This window comes from Heloderma suspectum, chromosome 2, assembly GCF_057233095.1.
Source record: "Heloderma suspectum isolate Gila_16-S chromosome 2, 16-S_ref, whole genome shotgun sequence".
NCBI lineage: Eukaryota > Metazoa > Chordata > Lepidosauria > Squamata > Helodermatidae > Heloderma > Heloderma suspectum.
Genome location: NC_139459.1, coordinates 336,612,829 through 336,631,826, shown reverse-complemented (window position 1 = coordinate 336,631,826; position 18,998 = coordinate 336,612,829). Strand labels below are relative to the sequence as shown.

The 18,998-nt window shown below is 40.6% G+C and overlaps 1 protein-coding gene across 2 annotated transcripts in view; it reads left to right on the top strand.

Moving 5' to 3' along the window:
* Positions 1–18,998, top strand: part of PRKAR2A (protein kinase cAMP-dependent type II regulatory subunit alpha) — a 123,043-nt gene that overhangs the window by 29,372 nt on the left and 74,673 nt on the right. For both annotated transcript variants that reach the window (XM_084840636.1, XM_084840638.1), the window contains exon 2: positions 10,614–10,649. In XM_084840636.1, the coding sequence (XP_084696762.1) occupies positions 10,614–10,649 (36 nt within the window). The remainder of the gene's footprint in view (positions 1–10,613; positions 10,650–18,998) is intronic.

The following is an 18,998-nucleotide window of genomic DNA, read 5'->3' as shown; positions in this document are numbered from 1 at the left end:
CGCGTTTTCTCCCAATTCTAAAAGGCTGAAATGCCTCCCCTAAAGCTTAGTCAGTGGCTGTAAGAGCGTAAAGCTAAAATATGCTGGCATTGTGGCTCCACCCCTTTTCCTCTGCCCACCACTGGAATGTGGCTCCTGAGAGCTTCTTTGAAATTGAATTAGGCCCTCAGACTGAAAAATGTTTCCCCATCCCAGCTGTAATGTGTGCTTCAGTACAGCCATACATTGAAAAACGTTCAAATTCAGATTTTTTCCAGAAAACCCATGTCACTGCATAGGAAGCTGCCTCACACCAGTAGACTGTTGGTCCATCTAGCTCAGTATTGTCTACAGTGAGTGGCACTGTACCTGGAGATGTCAGGATTTGAAGTTGGGACCTCTTGCATGAATTCCTTATAAAGCTCCTGGTTCAATAACTTGCATCTCAGGATGCTGGGTAGTAGTGCTGAGAAAGACAACTGCCTCAGACCCTGATGAGCTGCTGCCAGAGTAGGTGATACCAGGCTAGATGGATTGGTAGTCTTAAGTCAGAATAAGGTGGCCTAATATGGTCTGACAAGCCCATATAAAAACCTAGTATGCTTGGTGGTATTAGATGAGCTGATCTCTCACTACCTTAAATGTTGATGTATATGTGGTGTTATTCATCATTATCAACAGGAGGCTAATGTAATTTTGTGATGTTCCAAAAGTTATTAACAATAGAATGTAAAGCTTTGGTCTGAAGGGAGTTTCTTAAGGTGTAGGTAGATGAAAAGCAAGACATTCTGGTTTGCATTTATTCTCTTGTTCACTATTTCAAATTAGTCTAGAGAGGGATTCTGGATAAACACATTTGTTCTTCTGTAGTAACGAGGTTTGAAAATTAAGGGGATCCTCTTTCTCTTGCATTCCTGTACTCATAGTATGGCACTGTGATATATGAGAAGTATCAGAAGCTAACTTTGATATTAATCACCTGTTCTGATTGCAGAATCTTTTTACTTTTCCCTTCCATCTCCCCTGCCCTGCTTTTTAAATATGATCTGTCTACTTTTCTCTTCATTTGGCTTTGCTCAGTGTCTAAAACTCTCATAATTTGTTATATAGTATTAGGTAGGAGGGGATAAGCGAAAGATAATAGGTTAGATTTGCAGGGTGTTTATTATAATGGATTTCAACACTGAAAGGCATGTGCATCACTTTGATATATGTAATGCCTTCAGCGATAAATTAATAGATTTAATAACAAAAACTGCCTTGGGGAACATAGCCTTGTTTTTTGTTTAAAGTGAGTGAAGTGTGAAAGAAATAGTACAGTTTGTAGAAATGATGTTCAAATTCAGGATCTTCTGTAGTCTGTGGCCATTTCCCACAGGTAAAGGTAGTGTATGTGAAGTGGGGTAAGACTCCTAGGCACTGACTCACACTGTGCCTGAGCGTTGAGAGGCCATCTTTCAAGGGAGAGGTTTACTGATATAGCCTATTGGGCATGTTGTGCCCTTCTTGTCTGAATATGCTAAGGTAAACCATAGAAGATCAGAAGGAGAATCTGATGGTGCAATGTGATGGTGACAGCTACTGAAATGCATTTATTTATTTACTTATTTATAGCATTTTAATCCTGCCTTTAACCAAAATGGCTCCCAAAGCAGCTTACAAAGTTAAGAAATTAGATAGTCCTTGCCCTCAGGCCTACGATCTAAAAGACATGACACAAAAGGAAAGGGGTTTGGGAGGGAGGAGGGAAAAAGCAAATTCAGGCACTAGTTGCAAAATTCAGTAGGTCATAGGCGCAATTCCCTGCTGTCTAAATAGTCCTCCAGTGTTGGCTTAGACTGTCTTTTTACTCTTTTGTCACATGATAGGATCCGACTCAAACTAATTTCTAATTAAAGTAGCTATTAGATATAGTAGTAAACACTAAGATATTTGTTGGTTGCACACTAGAAAACTCACATGATATAAAGCAATAATAGAAGAGCTAAATAACACAGTGTTGAACTTAGCGCCATTAAATAGCACCAAAGGAAGGCATTTAAAGAAAAGTATATTTTTAATTTTTTGTTTCTTTTTTATAGTTTAACATGTTTTTATATACATTAATTGAGCACCTAAGGAACTTTGACAGTGGTGTACTTAAGTGGATTGGTTTTGTTTTCCTTAGAGAGTAATCCTATGCCCCCCAGACTGCTTGGGGGGGGGGGGAGAGTATAGGATAGTTCAGTTTCCTGTCTCTGAGGTCACAGACAGGAAACCACACTCCCTCCCCCTTTGTAGCTGGTGGTAAAAGAATTGCACTAGCTACCGCTCTGGCCATCTCTCCATGCTTGGAAAACTGAGCATGGAGACGGGGGAAAGGGGGTGTTCTTGGGGAGGGGAAGAAACTGGGGCGGTTGCAGTACTCTGTTTTCTATGGCTGCTCCAGCCTCCTTCTCTCCCGCTCTGAGGTGCTGCTGCTAGATGGGTAAAATCACCCAATTAGGAGAAGTGCAGGTGCCTGGAGTGCGCAGGCAAAGATCACCTTCACTGTCCTCCCAACCTGCATTGGATAGTCAGCAGCCTCTTAACCCAGAGACTGGGTTAGTGCCGACTGTCCACATAGGACTGCACTTTTATTTAATAACTCCTGATGTGCAAACGTGCATCATTCATGTATTTGGTATTTTAAATGCTTTTAGTGTTTCCTTACTTATTTTGGAACAATATTTTTTGAGGAATCAAACTTCAGCAGTATGCAAAAAATGTTAGCTGCTTTTCAGAAATTGTGAAATGGCCATTCTGAAATTTGAATTTCTAAAATGAAAAATTAAGGGAAATTTAGTAAACCATGGCTTGAGTGATAATAGGTTTATAACTGTATTTAGTAAATGATCTCTATTTATGTTAATGACTCATACTAGCTGGCAGAGTCTATGTGCTGACTTGCATGCAGCGCCAAACCATGATCTGGCGCTATGAGAAGGAGCCCTGTGCTTGTTTGCTTCCTCTTTGTGCATTTCAGTAAAATTAATTTCTGGTTTGATCAAACCATAATTTGCCATTACGTTAGAACCAACAAATTATGTTTTGCTCTTGCCCTCCAAACAATGGTTTGTTATGTCTCATCCAATCCAGTGTGTTCGAGTGGAAAACCATGTTTAAATCCCTGCTCAGGCATGAAACTCTTGAGCATTATTTTATTTATTTTAAAAATTGATAGATTTCACCTTTGTCCAAAAAAGCATGATTGCAGGGCGGTGTACACAAAAACCAAATACTCAATATAATAAAAAGAGCATAAAACCTAACATCAATACAGTATGCCTAAGAGGTATAACAACTATTTCAATTATCTAAAAATATAAATTTAAAAGCCTGGGCAGATAAAAAGATTTTAACCTTTGCAAATTTACCTTACATTTTGGTTGGTAACTTAAAATGCTGTTCCTTGAGGGGAGGGGAGGACAGAACAAATTAAAATAAAGTTAATTCTAATTTTATCAACACTTTGCAATCCAAGTAACTATTGCATATAATGATGATGTTTTTGCCTAACACTGGAAGTCGCTGGTGGGAATTCTATATTCAAATCCCTGCTTAGTCTTGTTCCTGAGTTCGGATATTCCCGAGTTCGGATATTCCCACTGGGCTGGAGGGGTGGTGGTGGCAGATAGGTGATTTTCACAAATCACCCTGAGAAATATATCAGTAGTCAGTGCAAGTGGGCTAGAATTGGTGTTATATACTTGTACTATCCGTTCCTCATCATCAGTCTGGCTGCCACATTTTGCACTAGCTGCAGTTTCCAAACTGTCTTCAGAGGCAGTCCCAAATAAAGTGCATTGCAATTATGTAACCTTGAGGTTTTGTTGTTGTTGTTCAGTCGTTAAGTCGTGTCCGACTCTTCATGACCCCATGGACCATAGCACGCCAGGCCTTCCTGTCCTCCGCTTTCTCCCGGAGTGTGCTCAAGTCGATATTCATTGCATCGCTGATGCTGTCTAGCCATCTCATCCTCTGCCGTCCCCTTCTCCTTTTGCCTTCAGTCTTTCCCAGCATCAGGGTCTTTTCCAGGGAGTTTTCTCTTCACATTAGGTGGCCAAAATATTTGAGCTTCAGCTTCAGTATCTGTCCTTCCCAGAGCATAAACTACTGAAGCCTTGTTATCTCTGGCTCGATATGGGCATAGCTGGGCTACCAGATGAAGCTGCGAGAAGGCACTGAGGCCACCTGAGCTGAGTGATATGATGAGATCCCCCGAGCTATAAACCTGTTCCTTCAGCAGGAGTGCAACCCATCTAGAACAGGCGGCACTTCCTCCATTCAGTCACAAGAACCACCCACTAACATCATCTCAGTCTTGTCTGGACTGAGCAAGTTTACTAGCACTAGTCCATTGTCCTAGCCAGGCACTGATCTAGCACATCCAGCACCTCGCCTGATGGAGATGACAAGGAAAAATAGAGCTGCATGTCATCAGCGTACTGATGACAACGCACCCCACAACTGCCAAAGATCTCACTCAGGATTTTCATGTAGATTTTAAATAGCATGGTAGACCAAACTGACCCCTGCAGAACCCCATACTGGAGAATCCATGGGGCTGAGCAGTATCCCCAACCATCACCTTCTGGAGTCGACCATCCAAGTAGGAGTGAAACCACTGCAATACAGTACCTCCCACTCCCAACTCAGACAATTGCCTCTGAAAGATTCCAAAGCTGATGGTATTGAAAGCTGCTGAGAGCTCAAAGAGAATCAACAGGGTCATAATCCCCTTGTCTCTCTCCTGATATAGGTCACTGTACAGAGCAACAACGGCTGTTTTTGTGAGATATCATTTAACTAGGCCCATACTCAAGTTTCACAAATCATTAAATAAAACTGATCTAGGAGTATTTACTTTAATAATCTCTTTTGCATAATTATTTATTTAAAGTTATTTTTAGGCTGCCTTTAAGGATAAAATCCTCTCTAGGCAGCATACAGGATAAAAATTGAGGTAGTTCTGATTAGCTCTAACTAAACAACCCCAATATGGACATAATACTAAACTGGTTTCAGCAAACCATGCAAGGGAGATGGGAACTCGCAAATGACGGGAGGCAGCACAGGAGCCCATGGGTTGGACATTGGCAATATTATGTCTAAACCAAAATATTAAGTGTGCACAGAAGTGTGAAACTGCCTTGTATTAGGTCAGATGATTTGTTTGTCTAATCCAGTACTGTCTGCTTGAGTGGCAGCAGGTGTCCAAGGTTTCAGGCCTTTTCCATCACCTGCTACTTGATCCTTAAAACACACACAGTGGAGATACTGGGGATACAACTTGGGACCTTCTGCATGCAAAGCACGTGCTCTGCCCCTAAGCTGTGGTCCTTCCCCGGATCATTACTCTGTCTGAGAACATGCTGTTGGCAGAGACATCCTTTGCCTTCTCTCACTTCTATACATGCAACTACCCCATCTTATTTTCACCCCTATTGTCACACACCTATCCCATTGCCCATCCATCTGGCACTTGTCGCCATGGTGTTCAGACAGAATGTTGATGTCTTAAGGAATGCATAATTTGATGCAGCAGAGATATTAGACTTCGCAGTGTGTTAAAACAGAGAAGATCTAAAACTGCGTCATGCAGTGGAATTGCCAGTGATAGATTCAGGACTGGTGAGAGAGAATACTTCACACAATGCATGTTTTTATGGAATTCACTGCCATAAGATGAGGTAATGGCCACTCGCTTTAAAAGGCAGTTAGACAAATTGTTGAAGTGGTGTGCCTCCGAAGCCCAGTTGCTAGAGAACAACAGTGGGAGAAGGTGCTTGCCTTTTATGCCATGTTTATGTGCTTCCTGGAGTGATCTAGTTGGTCACCGGTGGAAGCAGGATGCTGGACTAGATGAAATTTGTACTGGTCCAGCAGAGTTGTTTTTATGTTATTATATTTGTGGCAGTGGAATTTCCCATAGTTCCATGCCCCCTCCTAGCTTTGTTGTTACTAATGCTTCCTAAGGCCCACTTGACTTCACTCTCTAGGATGTCTGGCTCAAGTTCAGTGACCGCACTATCATGGCTATCAGGGACATTCAGATCTTTCCTGTATAGCTCTTCTGTGTATTCTTTCCATCTCTTCTTAATCTCATCTGCTTCTGTTAGGTCCCTGCCTTCTTTGTCCTTTATCATGCCCGTCTTTGCACAAAATGTTCCGTGATATCTCCGATTTTCTTGAAAAGATCTCTAGTCTTTCCCATTCTGTTGTTTTCCTCGATTTCTTTGCATTGTTCATTTAAGAAGGCCTTCCTGTCTCTCCTTGCTATTCTCTGGAACTCTGCATTCAGTTGGATATATCTTCCCCTTTCTCCCTTGCTTTTTTGCTTCCCTTCTTTCCTCAGCTACTTGTAAAGCCTCATCAGACAGCCACTTTGCTTTCTTGCATTTCTTTTTCTTTGGGATGGATTGAGTTGCTGCCTCCTGAACAATGTTACGGACCTCCGTCCATAGTTCCTCAGGCACTGTGTCTATCAGGTCTAATCCCTTAAATCTATTCCTCACCTCCACTGTATACTCACAAGGGATATGATTGAGGTCATACCTGAATGGTTTAGTGGTTTTCCCTACGTTCTTCAATTTCAGCCAAAATTTTGCAAGAAGCAGCTCATGATCTGAGCCACAGTCAGCTCCAGGTCTTGTTTTTACTGACTGTATGGAGCTTCTCCATCTTTGGCTGCAAAGGACATAATCAATCTGATTTTGATATTGACCATCTGGTGATGTCCATGTGTAGAGTCGCCTCTTGTGCTGTTGGAAAAGAGTGTTTGCTATGATCAGTGTGTTCTCTTGGCTAAACTCTATTAGCCTTTGTCCTGCTTCATTTTGTACACCAAGGCCATGCTTGCCTGTTATCCTGGTGATTTCTTGACTTCCTACTTTGGCATTCCAATCCCCTATGATGAAGAGGACATCTTTTTTGGGTGTTAGTTCTAGAAGGTGTTGTAGGTCTTCATAGAACTGATCAACCTCAGCTTCTTCGGCCTCAGTGGTTGGGGCATAGACTTGAATTACTGTGATGTTGAATGGTTTGCCTTGGATTCGTACTGAAATCATTCTATTGTTTTTGAGATTGTACCCCAGTACTGCTTTTCCCACCCTTTTGTTGACTATGAGTGCTACTCCATTTCTTGTAAGGGATTCTTGCCCACAGTAGTAGATACGATGGTCACCTGAATTAAATTTGCCCATGCTTGTCCATTTTAGTTCGCTGATTCCCAAGATGTCGATGTTCAGTCTTGCCATCTCATGTTTGACCACCTCCAGCTTACCTTGATTCACTGATCTGACATTCCAGGTTCCTAAACAATATTGTTCTTTACAGCATCAGACTTTCTTTTCACCACCAGACACATCCACAGCTGAGTGTCCTTTCGGGTTTGGCCCAGCCGCTTCAGTCTTTCTGGCGCTACTTGGAAATATCCTCTGCTCTTCCCCAGTAGTATATTGGACACCTTCCGACCTGAGGGGCTCATCTTCCAGCGTCATATCTTTTAGCCTTGTGATACGTTCCATGGGTTTTTTTTGGCAAGAATACTGGAGTGGGTTTCCATTTCTTTCTCCAGTGGACCATGTTTTGTCAGAACTCTCCGCCATGACCTGTCTGTCTTGGGTGGCCTTGCACGGCATAGCTTATGGTTTCACTGAGTTACGCAAGCCCCTTCGCCACAACAAGGCAGTGATCCATGAAGGGGGAAATTCAGGCTCAGTGCAGTTGAATTAAGAGAAATGCTTCCATGTTCTGCTCTATCCTGAGGATTGAACTTCTTTGTGCAATGTGGAAAGAATATACTTGCTGTGCTAGAATCTGACTTATTTGTAAGTGAAAATAAGAACAGGAGGCAGTGCACGTTGTATACACTAGTATTTTCTGCAGATTCGGATAGAATTTGGATTGCTCTGTTTCAAAGCTGATACAAGGCCATACTGAACCAAACATTACTGCTCCTTGCAACTAAGGAATAGTTGAGGATCTGGGGAACAAGAAGGTGGCATCAAAGAAATGCCATTTTTTACATATCATTTGTTAGAATATTGGCAGTTTTAGAAATGGAATAAAATGTATGCTTTCCCTCTCTGGAAACAGGTGTAGTATTTACCTGAGTAAAATTTCTATGAACCATGTTAGTATGTGGCTATTGCTGTTTGTTTTTATTACTCTGAATTGCTGGTTGTAACAGCAGTTTCATACGTCCAACTTTTTGACGTGGGACAGCTTCGGCAAGTCAGTCATATGTCTAAAAGTGTCTAGTGGGAAAGGTTAATATATTCATTTACCATCACTCTAGAAGAGAGATGGCTGTAGCAGACCGTTGGCATACATCTGTCTTTCTCAGAAAGCTGGCCATTCTTATCTGTTGATAGCTCTGGTTTTACTTCTTGAACAGATTCAAGGATTTCTCCCTCTCACCCATTTCTTTGGTTGTTTTCATGCTGTTACATGCAAGATTTATAATATTGCTGACATTAGCTTTGGCATTTCTGGTCAAATTGTAATCTCTCTCACAGAGTTGTCCTAGGGCTATGCTTCACATTACATACATGCTGTTTGCTGTTTCTCTGTTGCAAATTCATGACCCTTTAGCCACTTTTTCTCTTACGGGGTCCAAACATGTATTTGTGAGGGTAAACACAGGTTTCATCTCTGCATGAAGAAAGCAGCTGTTTGGTTTTGAACAAAAAGTTGATGAGCAGGGAAAGGTTTACTCATCCCTCTTCATGTTTCCTCATCCAAATTGCTTGTTCTCAAAGTACCTTTTCCTGAGCAAAAGGGGGAATGTTGGGGTTCTAGGTGTTTCCAGACAGAGAATGCCTAGCACTGCAAATCAAAAGGCATTGCAGTTATTCTGTTTTTTTCCTCCTTAACAGATTTTTTTGTGGAAAGAACCCCCCCCCCCCCCCGAAAGAAGTGGTGGGAAAACATGGGACGGTTACAAATTCAAGATGACATTGTTTGGACTCTTCATTGAATACTGTGAATGAGGCAAAGCGATTTCGCAATAAAAGCTTCCTCTGGAAGCACCGTCAATTTCACATGTAGTTTAGCCCTAAGCAATGAGGAATAATTGTTCCATCTAAGCTGACGCAGGCAGTAAAATAACCCTGTTTTTTTTTTAATCATGAGCAGTTTTATCAGCTGGACCTGTTATGATGTATTCAGTGGCTGTAGCTACTTAATAGTCTAGACCAGACAAAATATTCGATCACTTAAAACTCATTGAGTACTTTAAAAAATCCACCTGACTGCTAAAATTGGAGGCGAATGCAGCCAGAAATGTTTTCATAAGGCTTTTTTTGGTACTACATGGTACCAATGTTGAGTTCATTTTTCTACATAGAAGGTTTAAAGTACATCACTCCTTCACAAAATATATGCTTCCAGGTTCTAATCCTATGTGTTCTGATTGGGGGTATGACTGTCTAAGTGCATCAGTTAACTGGTTGTGGATACAGGTATGGAGAGGTGCTCTCATGGACAAAACTGCTGTACGTAAGAACACAAGAGCTGTGCTGGATCAGACTGTCTTATCGCACATTCTGTTCCCAGAAGTGCCAACCAGATGCCTTTGGGGAGCCCACAAGCAGGATATCGGTACCCTCCTATTTGTGTTCCCTGGCAACTGTTATTCTGAGGCATACTGCCTCTGATATTAGAGGTAACATAAAGGTATTATGACTGTTAGCCATATAGTAGTAATGTATGATATATTCGATTCCTGTAGGCAATAGGAGTAGAGCAAGAGTAGTTCAGAAGGGTACTATCCTGGGAAGTGTAGGTGGGAAAATGAAGAAAAGGACTCTCCGAAATGACATCGGTTTTCACCTGGAAATACTTGACTATACTATGTACTTAAGCACTAGCCTGGTTGCCATAGGTGAATAGGAATTTCATGCAGGGGAGTGTGTGGAATTCCATGAAGGGGGATGAACTGGTGTAAGATCACATTGTCTCTCCTCTGCATTCAGCATAAATACCAAGCAAGCTGTTAGAGGAGGGAAGCTCCTCTTCCATAGCCAGCACAGAAATGTAGCCATCTACCCCTGCTCTGTAGCCCCCAGCAGGCTAGTAAAATTTGTTGCAGGGTAGCAACTTTTATGGGCTTACATTATTTACAGGGCTGAGTAAGATGGTCCTAACCTTGTACCCTAAGGTGGCTGATAGTTGAGTTTGTTACTTCTCTGAATAGGCATGCAAATCTGTCTGGTTCTTAAAGGTAGATTTTTGTCACTGCTTCAGAGTTTGCTTTTGGGGAAAATCTAACTTGTAGTGTGTAGATAAAAGAATGAAGACCTGCTCTAATGCAAAAAACTGAAGAATCTGAATTCTCAGAGTATGATATTGGGCCGTTTTGCACATCATGATAAGCCACCATGAGTTCACCTACAGGGCTCTGATATGTGCACCAGCCACCATTTTGGGTACACAAGCTGTGGCATGCCCCCACTGTGGCTTGCATTTTAAAAATGGTGGCTGGAGTGCATCTCAGAACCTTGTGGTTGAATTAACCCATGGTGGCTTACCATGATATGTGAACTAAGTTCTTAGTAATTTCAAGAAGCAGTTATTTCCTAGCTTATTAAACTTTTTTTTTTCTGTTGTAGCTCCTGTTATCAACAGATTCAACAGAAGAGTATCAGGTAAGATTTCATATCTCATATGAAATTTCATATATCTCTAATTTTCAAATAATTGTTAAATAAATTCTAAAGCACAACAGTTTAAAGTATGACTGCTTCTGCATTCTTATTGTGTTGGTAAGCATTTTTTTAAGAAAGATTAGTATCTTTTTAGAATAAGTTCTTTTTTTAATAGTTTGGTTCTTACTAAATGTGATATAATCTTATTACCACTTACCCAAATGCCTAGTGCTGTAGGACTAGTATACTGAACCCCAATATTGTCTGATTCGTGGTCTGCCAGTACTGCATTTGTCATTACTTAATCAAGTAGTGTTTTTGCCTCAGCTTTTGATATTTTGTAATGTCATTATAATTTTTTATTTGTTTCCTGATGGCCACTGGTTATGTTTTAGTTATATTGTATATTTATGTTTTTATATTATGGTTTTAATCTTGTACATTGATATGTTTTACATGACAAACTCTATAGAAATATTTTAAAATTATATATATACACATATGTGTGTGTGTATATGTATTAAAAAGTGTGCATTTTTGTATGAAATGCTTTCCATTCAGACGAGACAAAATGTATGCAAATGAAACCCAAGACAAATTTTTGTAACTTCAGGGATTGAACTTGCACCTTCCACAATACAAACAGGTGCTCTGCTACTGAGCTACAGCCTCCTCCATATTATGTCAAAATTCAGAAAGCTTGTTAAATAGAAAAACTTACTGACATCATATCCCTGAACCATGTTTTTTTTGAAGACCTGTGTGCCATATCTTCTCCATTTGTTCAGGATGTTCACTTTATAGTTTAACAGGAATTGGATTGGAATAATATGGAAAAGCGTCAACTAGGGAAAAGCTAGGTGGAAAGGCTTCGACAAGGGACTAAGGTAGAATTATAGGGAATGCTGTGAATGCATCCTAGTCCAGATATAAAGGATATTCTGGAAGTAATGGTGACAGAGGATGCCAAACAAAGACTGTGAAGAGACTTGAAGTTCTTTTTAGAAGAAATGATTGGTGATGAAGCAGCTGAGTTGAACAAGAAGTGCTGTGCTAAATGGATGAGCGGCTGGTTAGCATGGAAGCTGGCTTCTTGTGCACTTGGGAAATTGCTGCCTGGTATTCCTCAGTGTGGCCCAATGAGGGCTGTTGGAACCATAGTGGGGGTGCTGGCGATATCATGAAAGGGTTAAAAATTGCCTTGGTACAACTTTTTTAAAAAGTGGCCTAAAATCTATTTTGGAGTCAGTCTAAAGCCTATGTGTATTTCTTGTCTGTGTCACCACAAGGACCCCCCCCCCCCCCACACACACACACCCCTGATGCCACCTAGTTAGCTGTTGCCTATTATGTCCAAGTGTCCTCTAAGTGCTCTGGAAGAATTTCCTAATTTCTGTGAAGACTACCCCATGGGTTGTTAAGTAGGTACTACATTCTTTCTGGTTTTTTCTAACTGCTCAGTGGTTAGCTGAAAAGGCTCCCAAAGTAGTTTACATATGATCAATAAAAACAGGATAGTTGCTTCCCACAGGCTTACAGTCTAGAAGACACACACACAAAGGAGAAAGGGAAAGGGATGGGGGAAGGGTGAGGGAAGAAAGCATATTCAGGCACCATTTTTAAAAGTTAAATGGTAGTTCTTATAACAACCAACTAGAATGGAATCAGTTCGGAGAAGGAGGAGCCTGATAGAGCTGGCCTTTCAGTAGGGCTGGTGGAATGGCCCAGCTTCCCACCTACATTATCCTCATTAGCATGGACAATGGAAACAGCATTTGCATAAGCATCCTTGCTTAGTGTTTCACAAGCCTACCTCTTAAGATATAAAATATAAGGAATGGACAGGTCACCAACAAATCCAGCCAGACCGAGTGTGCTAGTTCTGCGTGCTTACCTACTTCTGCTGCAATAAACGATCCAGGGACACCCTATCCCTGGGTTGTTTACCAGATGTCTGAACCCAGAACTCTGGGCTGTAAGGGGATAAACAACCCAGAGTTTGAACTCATGGCCTTTCCCAGGACTTGGGAAATTGTCTTGAATTCCTAGAACTATGCAAGTACATAGGTGGTACATCTTGTGACCCAAAAAGAAGTTCACTGTTCAATTTCCTTTTCTTGCATTGTATTTAGCAGTCTTCCCAGCAATGTCTGCTCTTCTAAGTGAAGTGTCGTAGCCTGGTCATAATGACTGAACCATATCAATGAAATGTTGTTTGGAAAAGCATGGAGGATAATACTAGTTGCCAAATGAATCAGCAGACTTCATCATGTTGGGATTTCTGATTATGAACATATGTATGGTTTTACAGGATGATGGTAAAATTCCTTAATTCAACTAACTTCATTGTCTCCGGCCCTTGGGTTCCTTGCAAGAGGAAAAAAGGCGGGATATAAATGAAATAAATAAATAAATAAGGCAGATGGATGCTTGCAACCCACTAGGTTGATGCTGGGCTTTAAAATAAAATAGTAACAAGTCTGTGCCGCACTTCTAATGCACTGCTAAAAATAAATAGTAAAGGAATGATTTTGCTAAAGTTAACAGATCCAAATTTGAAAACCTGTGATCTAGACTGTGGAGCTGGGGAGTGCTGGTTTATAGGACAAGTAGTATGCTTTATGTGCCAGACTAAGGTATACTCTACAACCCTAGATGGCTTTTTCTACAGCTGTTGTTTGTATTGCTGTGATATAATTTTTAAACCAAGTTTTATGGGGTAACAAAACCAATAAAACCATAACTATTCTCTAAACTATTTAAGCTCTTATCTCTGGCAACATATGTGAGAGCCTGGAATTTTTTTAACTGTTACATTCACAGTGGCCTAGCAAAACTGATTATTTTTGCTTAGAATCCATGGTTATATTGAACAATTAAATTTCAGAAGTTTGCAGAAATGTGGTTGATACTCCCACAGTGAACATATTTATTCGAACCTCATAAGTTAAGGAGAAGTGTTGTAGCTGAGCACTCTCCCTGACATGCTGTTTTTCCTTTTTGCAAGCAGGGAGTTTTGATGTAGGGAGCTTTCAAACATGCATTCTAAGGCTGTAAAGTCCCAGCAGGGCTGCACCACAGGTTTTTTAGAATGTACAGAAAAGTCCTATTGTGTTCAAATTTCCAGAACCAAGGAATGGCAGTCATTGGCCAGATTGTTTTCTCATAAGATAGAATGTAAATGTCCATATTTGCTATCCATCATAATCTATCATAATTTGGCAACTGAATAAACTGCAAAGCACTGGTAAGGAGAAGGCATCAAGTAGTAATACTTGACATTTGCATAGGCAGCCAATGTGGTGTAGTGGTTAGAGTGTTGCACTAGGACTTGAGAGACCCACATTCTAGTCCTCACTCTGTCATGAAGTTCAGTGGGTGTCTTTGGACCAGTCACTGACTCAGATCAGTGAGTTGTTGTGAGGATAAAATGGAGGAGGATCATGTACTCTCCCTTGGGTTCCTTGGAGGAATGGTGGGATATAAATGTAACAAATAAACGAACAGATAATGCTTCTGAGTTTTCAAAGCACTTCATGTACATTTTGTCATTATAAGGACCCTGTAAGGTAATTAGGTGGTATTGCCCCTATTTTGCAGGGCTGAGAGAGTAAGTTCCCTATTTTATTTTTGTTTATGTACTGCCCAACAGCCAAGGCTTTCTGGGCAGTTATGGGTTCATGCAGAGGTGAAATTCAAACCAGGGACTTCTAGCTCAGTCTCTTAGCCAATATGCTACATCACAACACTAGAACATTCAAGTGGGCTCAATGGATTATTCCAGCAAAACATTGGTGAGATGGATTTTCTTGGAGTCACAGGTTGGGATCCCCAACCTTTTCAGATACTAGCCCTTCATTGAGCCCCAGTATAAAATGTTCATATTGACATTCTAATTCAGTTTTAAATTAGATCATTTATTAAAGAAAAATGTAATAAAACTAAAAATCTTAACAGTAAAATTAATTAACATTTTTAAAATTTATTTTTGTTAAACCCACCCTGTCATCCTTAAACCTGTGATAGTAAGTCATACTCTGTTTTACAAATAGGGGAACTGAGGCTAAAAGGTAGCAACTTCTCCAGGGTCACTGAGCATTCATGTGAATTAGGGCTGGGTGTTTTAGAGTAGCTTAGACAGCATTCAAGAGCATCCAGAGTTGGGGATGAGGATGTATAGTTATTTGAAAGGGAAGCTTAGGGGTATTCTTGCTTGTGGCAGGTGTTTGGACAGTGGCAGATCTGGAGCCTTCCAACTCTTCTCTGATTATGAGACTACTCATGGGATTAATGTGCTTGTGTTTTTACTTCTAACGGGATCATGTTCCTGATTCTTTTAAGCTGTTCCCATATTTGTAAGTGTGTGAGTGCAATGCAAGGTAAATCTCAAGTCCCTGGGAGTGCAGGGTCTGAGCATGGCTTTCAGTGAAAAAAGAACTTCAGTGTTTTGTACATACATCTTCCCCATTGACAACTACTCCCTGCATCTACAGCTCACATATCCACAGTCTCTCAAGCTTTTCTTACTTCCTCTACCTATACCTTGTCAAATCTTAAATTTTTGAAAGTCTGCAGTTTAAAAGAAAAACTAATTTCACTAATAGATCTAATTCACATTCATAAATATATAATGCAGCAAAAGCTCCATGACTGACATACCAAAGATATAATTATGGTTAAGGTCTGTAAGGGGTTTCTCTGCTTTTTCTACTGCCTCTAAATGACAGCGTGCCTTTACATTGGAGTAAACTACTCAGTCCAAGCCCTTTTAGCAGTAATATGTTCTTAGTTTCTCCAAAACTGCTCCTGACAAGCTGTCAGGGCTGCTTGGAAATGCCCCAAATAATCACAAACTGTAGGCAAAAAGTGCTTGAAAGTGAGAGGTTAGACTAGCCTGTTTGCCCCAGCCAAGGTTTTGGATTCCCCCTTTCCAATCAGGGCATGAAGCCCTTTTCATGAAAGTGTGTAAATAAACAATGTAGGCAGTTGTTGTTGTTGTTGTTGTTCAGTCGTCTTTTGTCCTGGAGCAGCTCTAGTTAAGTCTTGTTTGCAGGTGTCAGGTTGAAGAGAAAGAGAAAACTAATGGTTCTGCCTACTTCTGTCTCTTTTAAAAACTCCGGAAGTCTTTATAACAGCATCAGACCTCCATGCCTCCAGGTCTCTGGGACAATTAGTGCAAGACAATTGGGAATTGTATCATGCACTAGAGCTGGGTAATTACATTTCTGCCTAGTAATATATGAAGCAGAAAGATGATAGAGGTCTGAGGTGGCAAAATGGACTTGCATCACATCTGGAGGGGGGAATGTAACATTAAAAAAAATGTTTGTACACATAAAAGAATGAATATAAAACAATAGCACAGCAGATAATGGGATGGGTAGAACTTTCCTCCCCTGATGTGCTAGGTTTTTACTTGCAGAGAGTGTTTTACATGGGGGAGCCTTACATCAGCAGTCTAAGGTCCTGCTCTCTATTCTGCTGCATGTATAAACCAAGTCTTAATAGCATTTAAATTGAGAAAAGCATGAGAGCAGGCAGAGTCTGCAAACTGGCTCCCAGCAGTGGATAGCTGGGCTTGAGATGCGGGCCATTAAACATGCACATATTTATGTTAAAACTGGTTCCTTGTTTTGCAAGCCTGAAGTCTCCAAACAGAGTTTGAGCACTTTAAAGTGGCAGTAGCTACGTCAAGCAGGCCAGGGTCACCAAAACACGAATACTTGGTACTGTCATACTTGCGGTGGCTTCTCTTTCATCCTTTATTTGCTTACTTGAGGTGCAATCAAGAGAGGGTTCTTACTGTTTTTATGTACGTTCATCATGGGAGTCTTTTAGGCAGCATTATAATGGGTTTGCTACCATTGTGAACTTCTGCCTTGCCTGCTTTCATAAGGTAGTCTCTTTCTATACTCTGTGCATTTCCATGGCTTCAGTATCAGACACTTTTAGCATAAGGGTGGGCTTCCAGTAGTCAGGAATGCACTGCACCTTTCCTTCCTCCTCCTGCAATTCTTAGAAATGTTCCGGAACCTCCTTCAGGTTTTTGTGTTTCCATCCTGCTGTGTAACAAGACCTCAGCTGTCAAGCTAATTGCTTTCTGTGGCTTGAATACCAAATTTGGCTGCCTTTTGTCATAGTTTAGGATTTAGGATTGTTTCACTTTCTTACAGAGATGCCTGTCTTTTTGTTCAACAGGTAGTTGAAAAGGTTATTGTTTAATCTGAGTGTTCTTAAAAAATGGATTTTTTCTCTCTCTAAAGGTAAAATAGAACACAACACAAAGTAGATAAAATGTCTCAATGTGTTTCTTCTTGATTCTTAAATTGCCTTGCTCTTTTAGGAAAGATTCCTGTTTTTGCAGTTGTTTCAGGTAATCTTTGTTTGGGGTCCCCAGTGGTGTGCTTACAACATGAAGAGCAACCCCAGTGACCATATTTTCTCCAAAATAGTACATTGAATGAAGAGAATAACTTATTAGGCATGAAAATCTGTAATGCTATCTCATGGACAGGGTATGTCTGAATCAGAATATTTATGTGAGATAACATATTGCAGATGGCAGGTACTTGAGGAGAGCTGTTTCTGATAGACATTTCTGGGGTATTTACCATAAAGTTAGTACAACCAAACAGAATCCCTGACTTCTCATTTTCTTGACTTCTCATTTAGACCAGTGGTCTCCAAAGCGGGGTGTGCGCACCCCAGTGGGTGCATAAGACGATCCATTGGGGTGCACGAGCTGCCTGATGATGGAGCAGCCCCCTGCGGCCCTGATGAGCTGCCATTGTCAATGATGGCAGCGGCAGAGGCAGCAGGATGGGACGGGAGCCGAGAGGGACGCACCATGGCTTTTCTCTCTCATCTCTAGTCCTATCCTGTCTCTGCTGCAGCCACCGTGAGCAACTGTGCCAGGCACGGCAGAGGAAGGTGCGGTTGCTTGCTCAGCTGTGGCACCGGAGCAGCTGCCATTCCCGCCGAAGGACAGCAAATTTGTTCCAAATTTGCTGACCTTTTCTGTGATGACAAGCGGCTGTCAGTAGCAGGCTACCTAGGAGATATGTTTGAAAAAATAAACACACTTAATCTGTTCCTTCAAGGTAAAGGTGACATTTTAACAATTTGTGAGAAAGTAACTGCTTTTTGAAAGAAACATGCTATGGAGAGAACATTTTGAAAATGGATATTTGGAAATGTTTCCATCGGTTTGTGATTTTGTTGCTGAAAATGATGTAAATGTGTCATCTATGAACTCTAATATCTGCACATTCTAAAAACTTGGAAATGGAATTTTCTAACTAGTTTAAAAACCTTCCAAATGAAGAGTTTCAGTGGGTTTTGAACCTATTTGTTGAAAATATAAAAATGCAACACCCTCCAATTTTGCAAGAACAACTGATTGACATCAGGGAAGATGGAAGTTTGCTAGCTGAATTTCAACAAAAATCTTTGCATAATTGGTGGACGGGATTGAAAAAAATGAGTATCATGATTTAGTAAGCGCAGCCAATGATGCACTTCTTCCATTTGGGCCTATGTATCTTTGTGAGATGTCTTTTTCAGCTTTGGCATCCATTAAAACCAAGTATCGAAATAAACTGAACTGAGAACCAGAGCTTCAAATCACTGTATCACAAAGGGTTAAACCAAGATTTTCAAAAATAATGAAGCATATTCAATCACATTGCTCTCACTAAAAAATTTTATAATTTTTTTATGAACAAAAAGGTTATTTTTAAAATGTTAAAATTTCATCTTTATCTCATCCTTTTTAATTTCTATTTTTGTGTATGTTTTATAATGTACATAATACATTAGTACAGTAGTACATGGAAATATACATGTATTGGGAGTGTTTGCTCAAAAAATGTTTTGAGCCTGTCTAGTCCAGTATCCTGTTTCCCACAGTGGCCAACCTGTTGCCTATGGGAAACCCAAAAGCAGGACATAATAGCAATAATGATTTGAAGAATTAAGTATTTCATCACTAGTTCTTGTGAACATCTATGTAATTTTACTTTTCACAGTTTTCTGGTAGAAACTGGTGTTAACCGCTTCACTCCGCAATACTAGTTGTACGCTCCCCCTCCCCCCAGGAATTACAATGCACTGTCACACTTACAATGAAATCTATTTTCAGATACATGCTGCTTGAAAAACACTCTGTCCCCTTGACTATTTTTAAATCTGAATATATGCATTGCTAGAACAAAGTCATTCAGAGACACAAAATGGGGACAGATCTGAATAAAACAAGGAGTGCTGGCGTGGACACTCCCTAGGGACAGGGACTGCAGTTGAACCTGAACTTGAGATAGACCAAATCTTTTTTGGTTATTTCTAACAGAA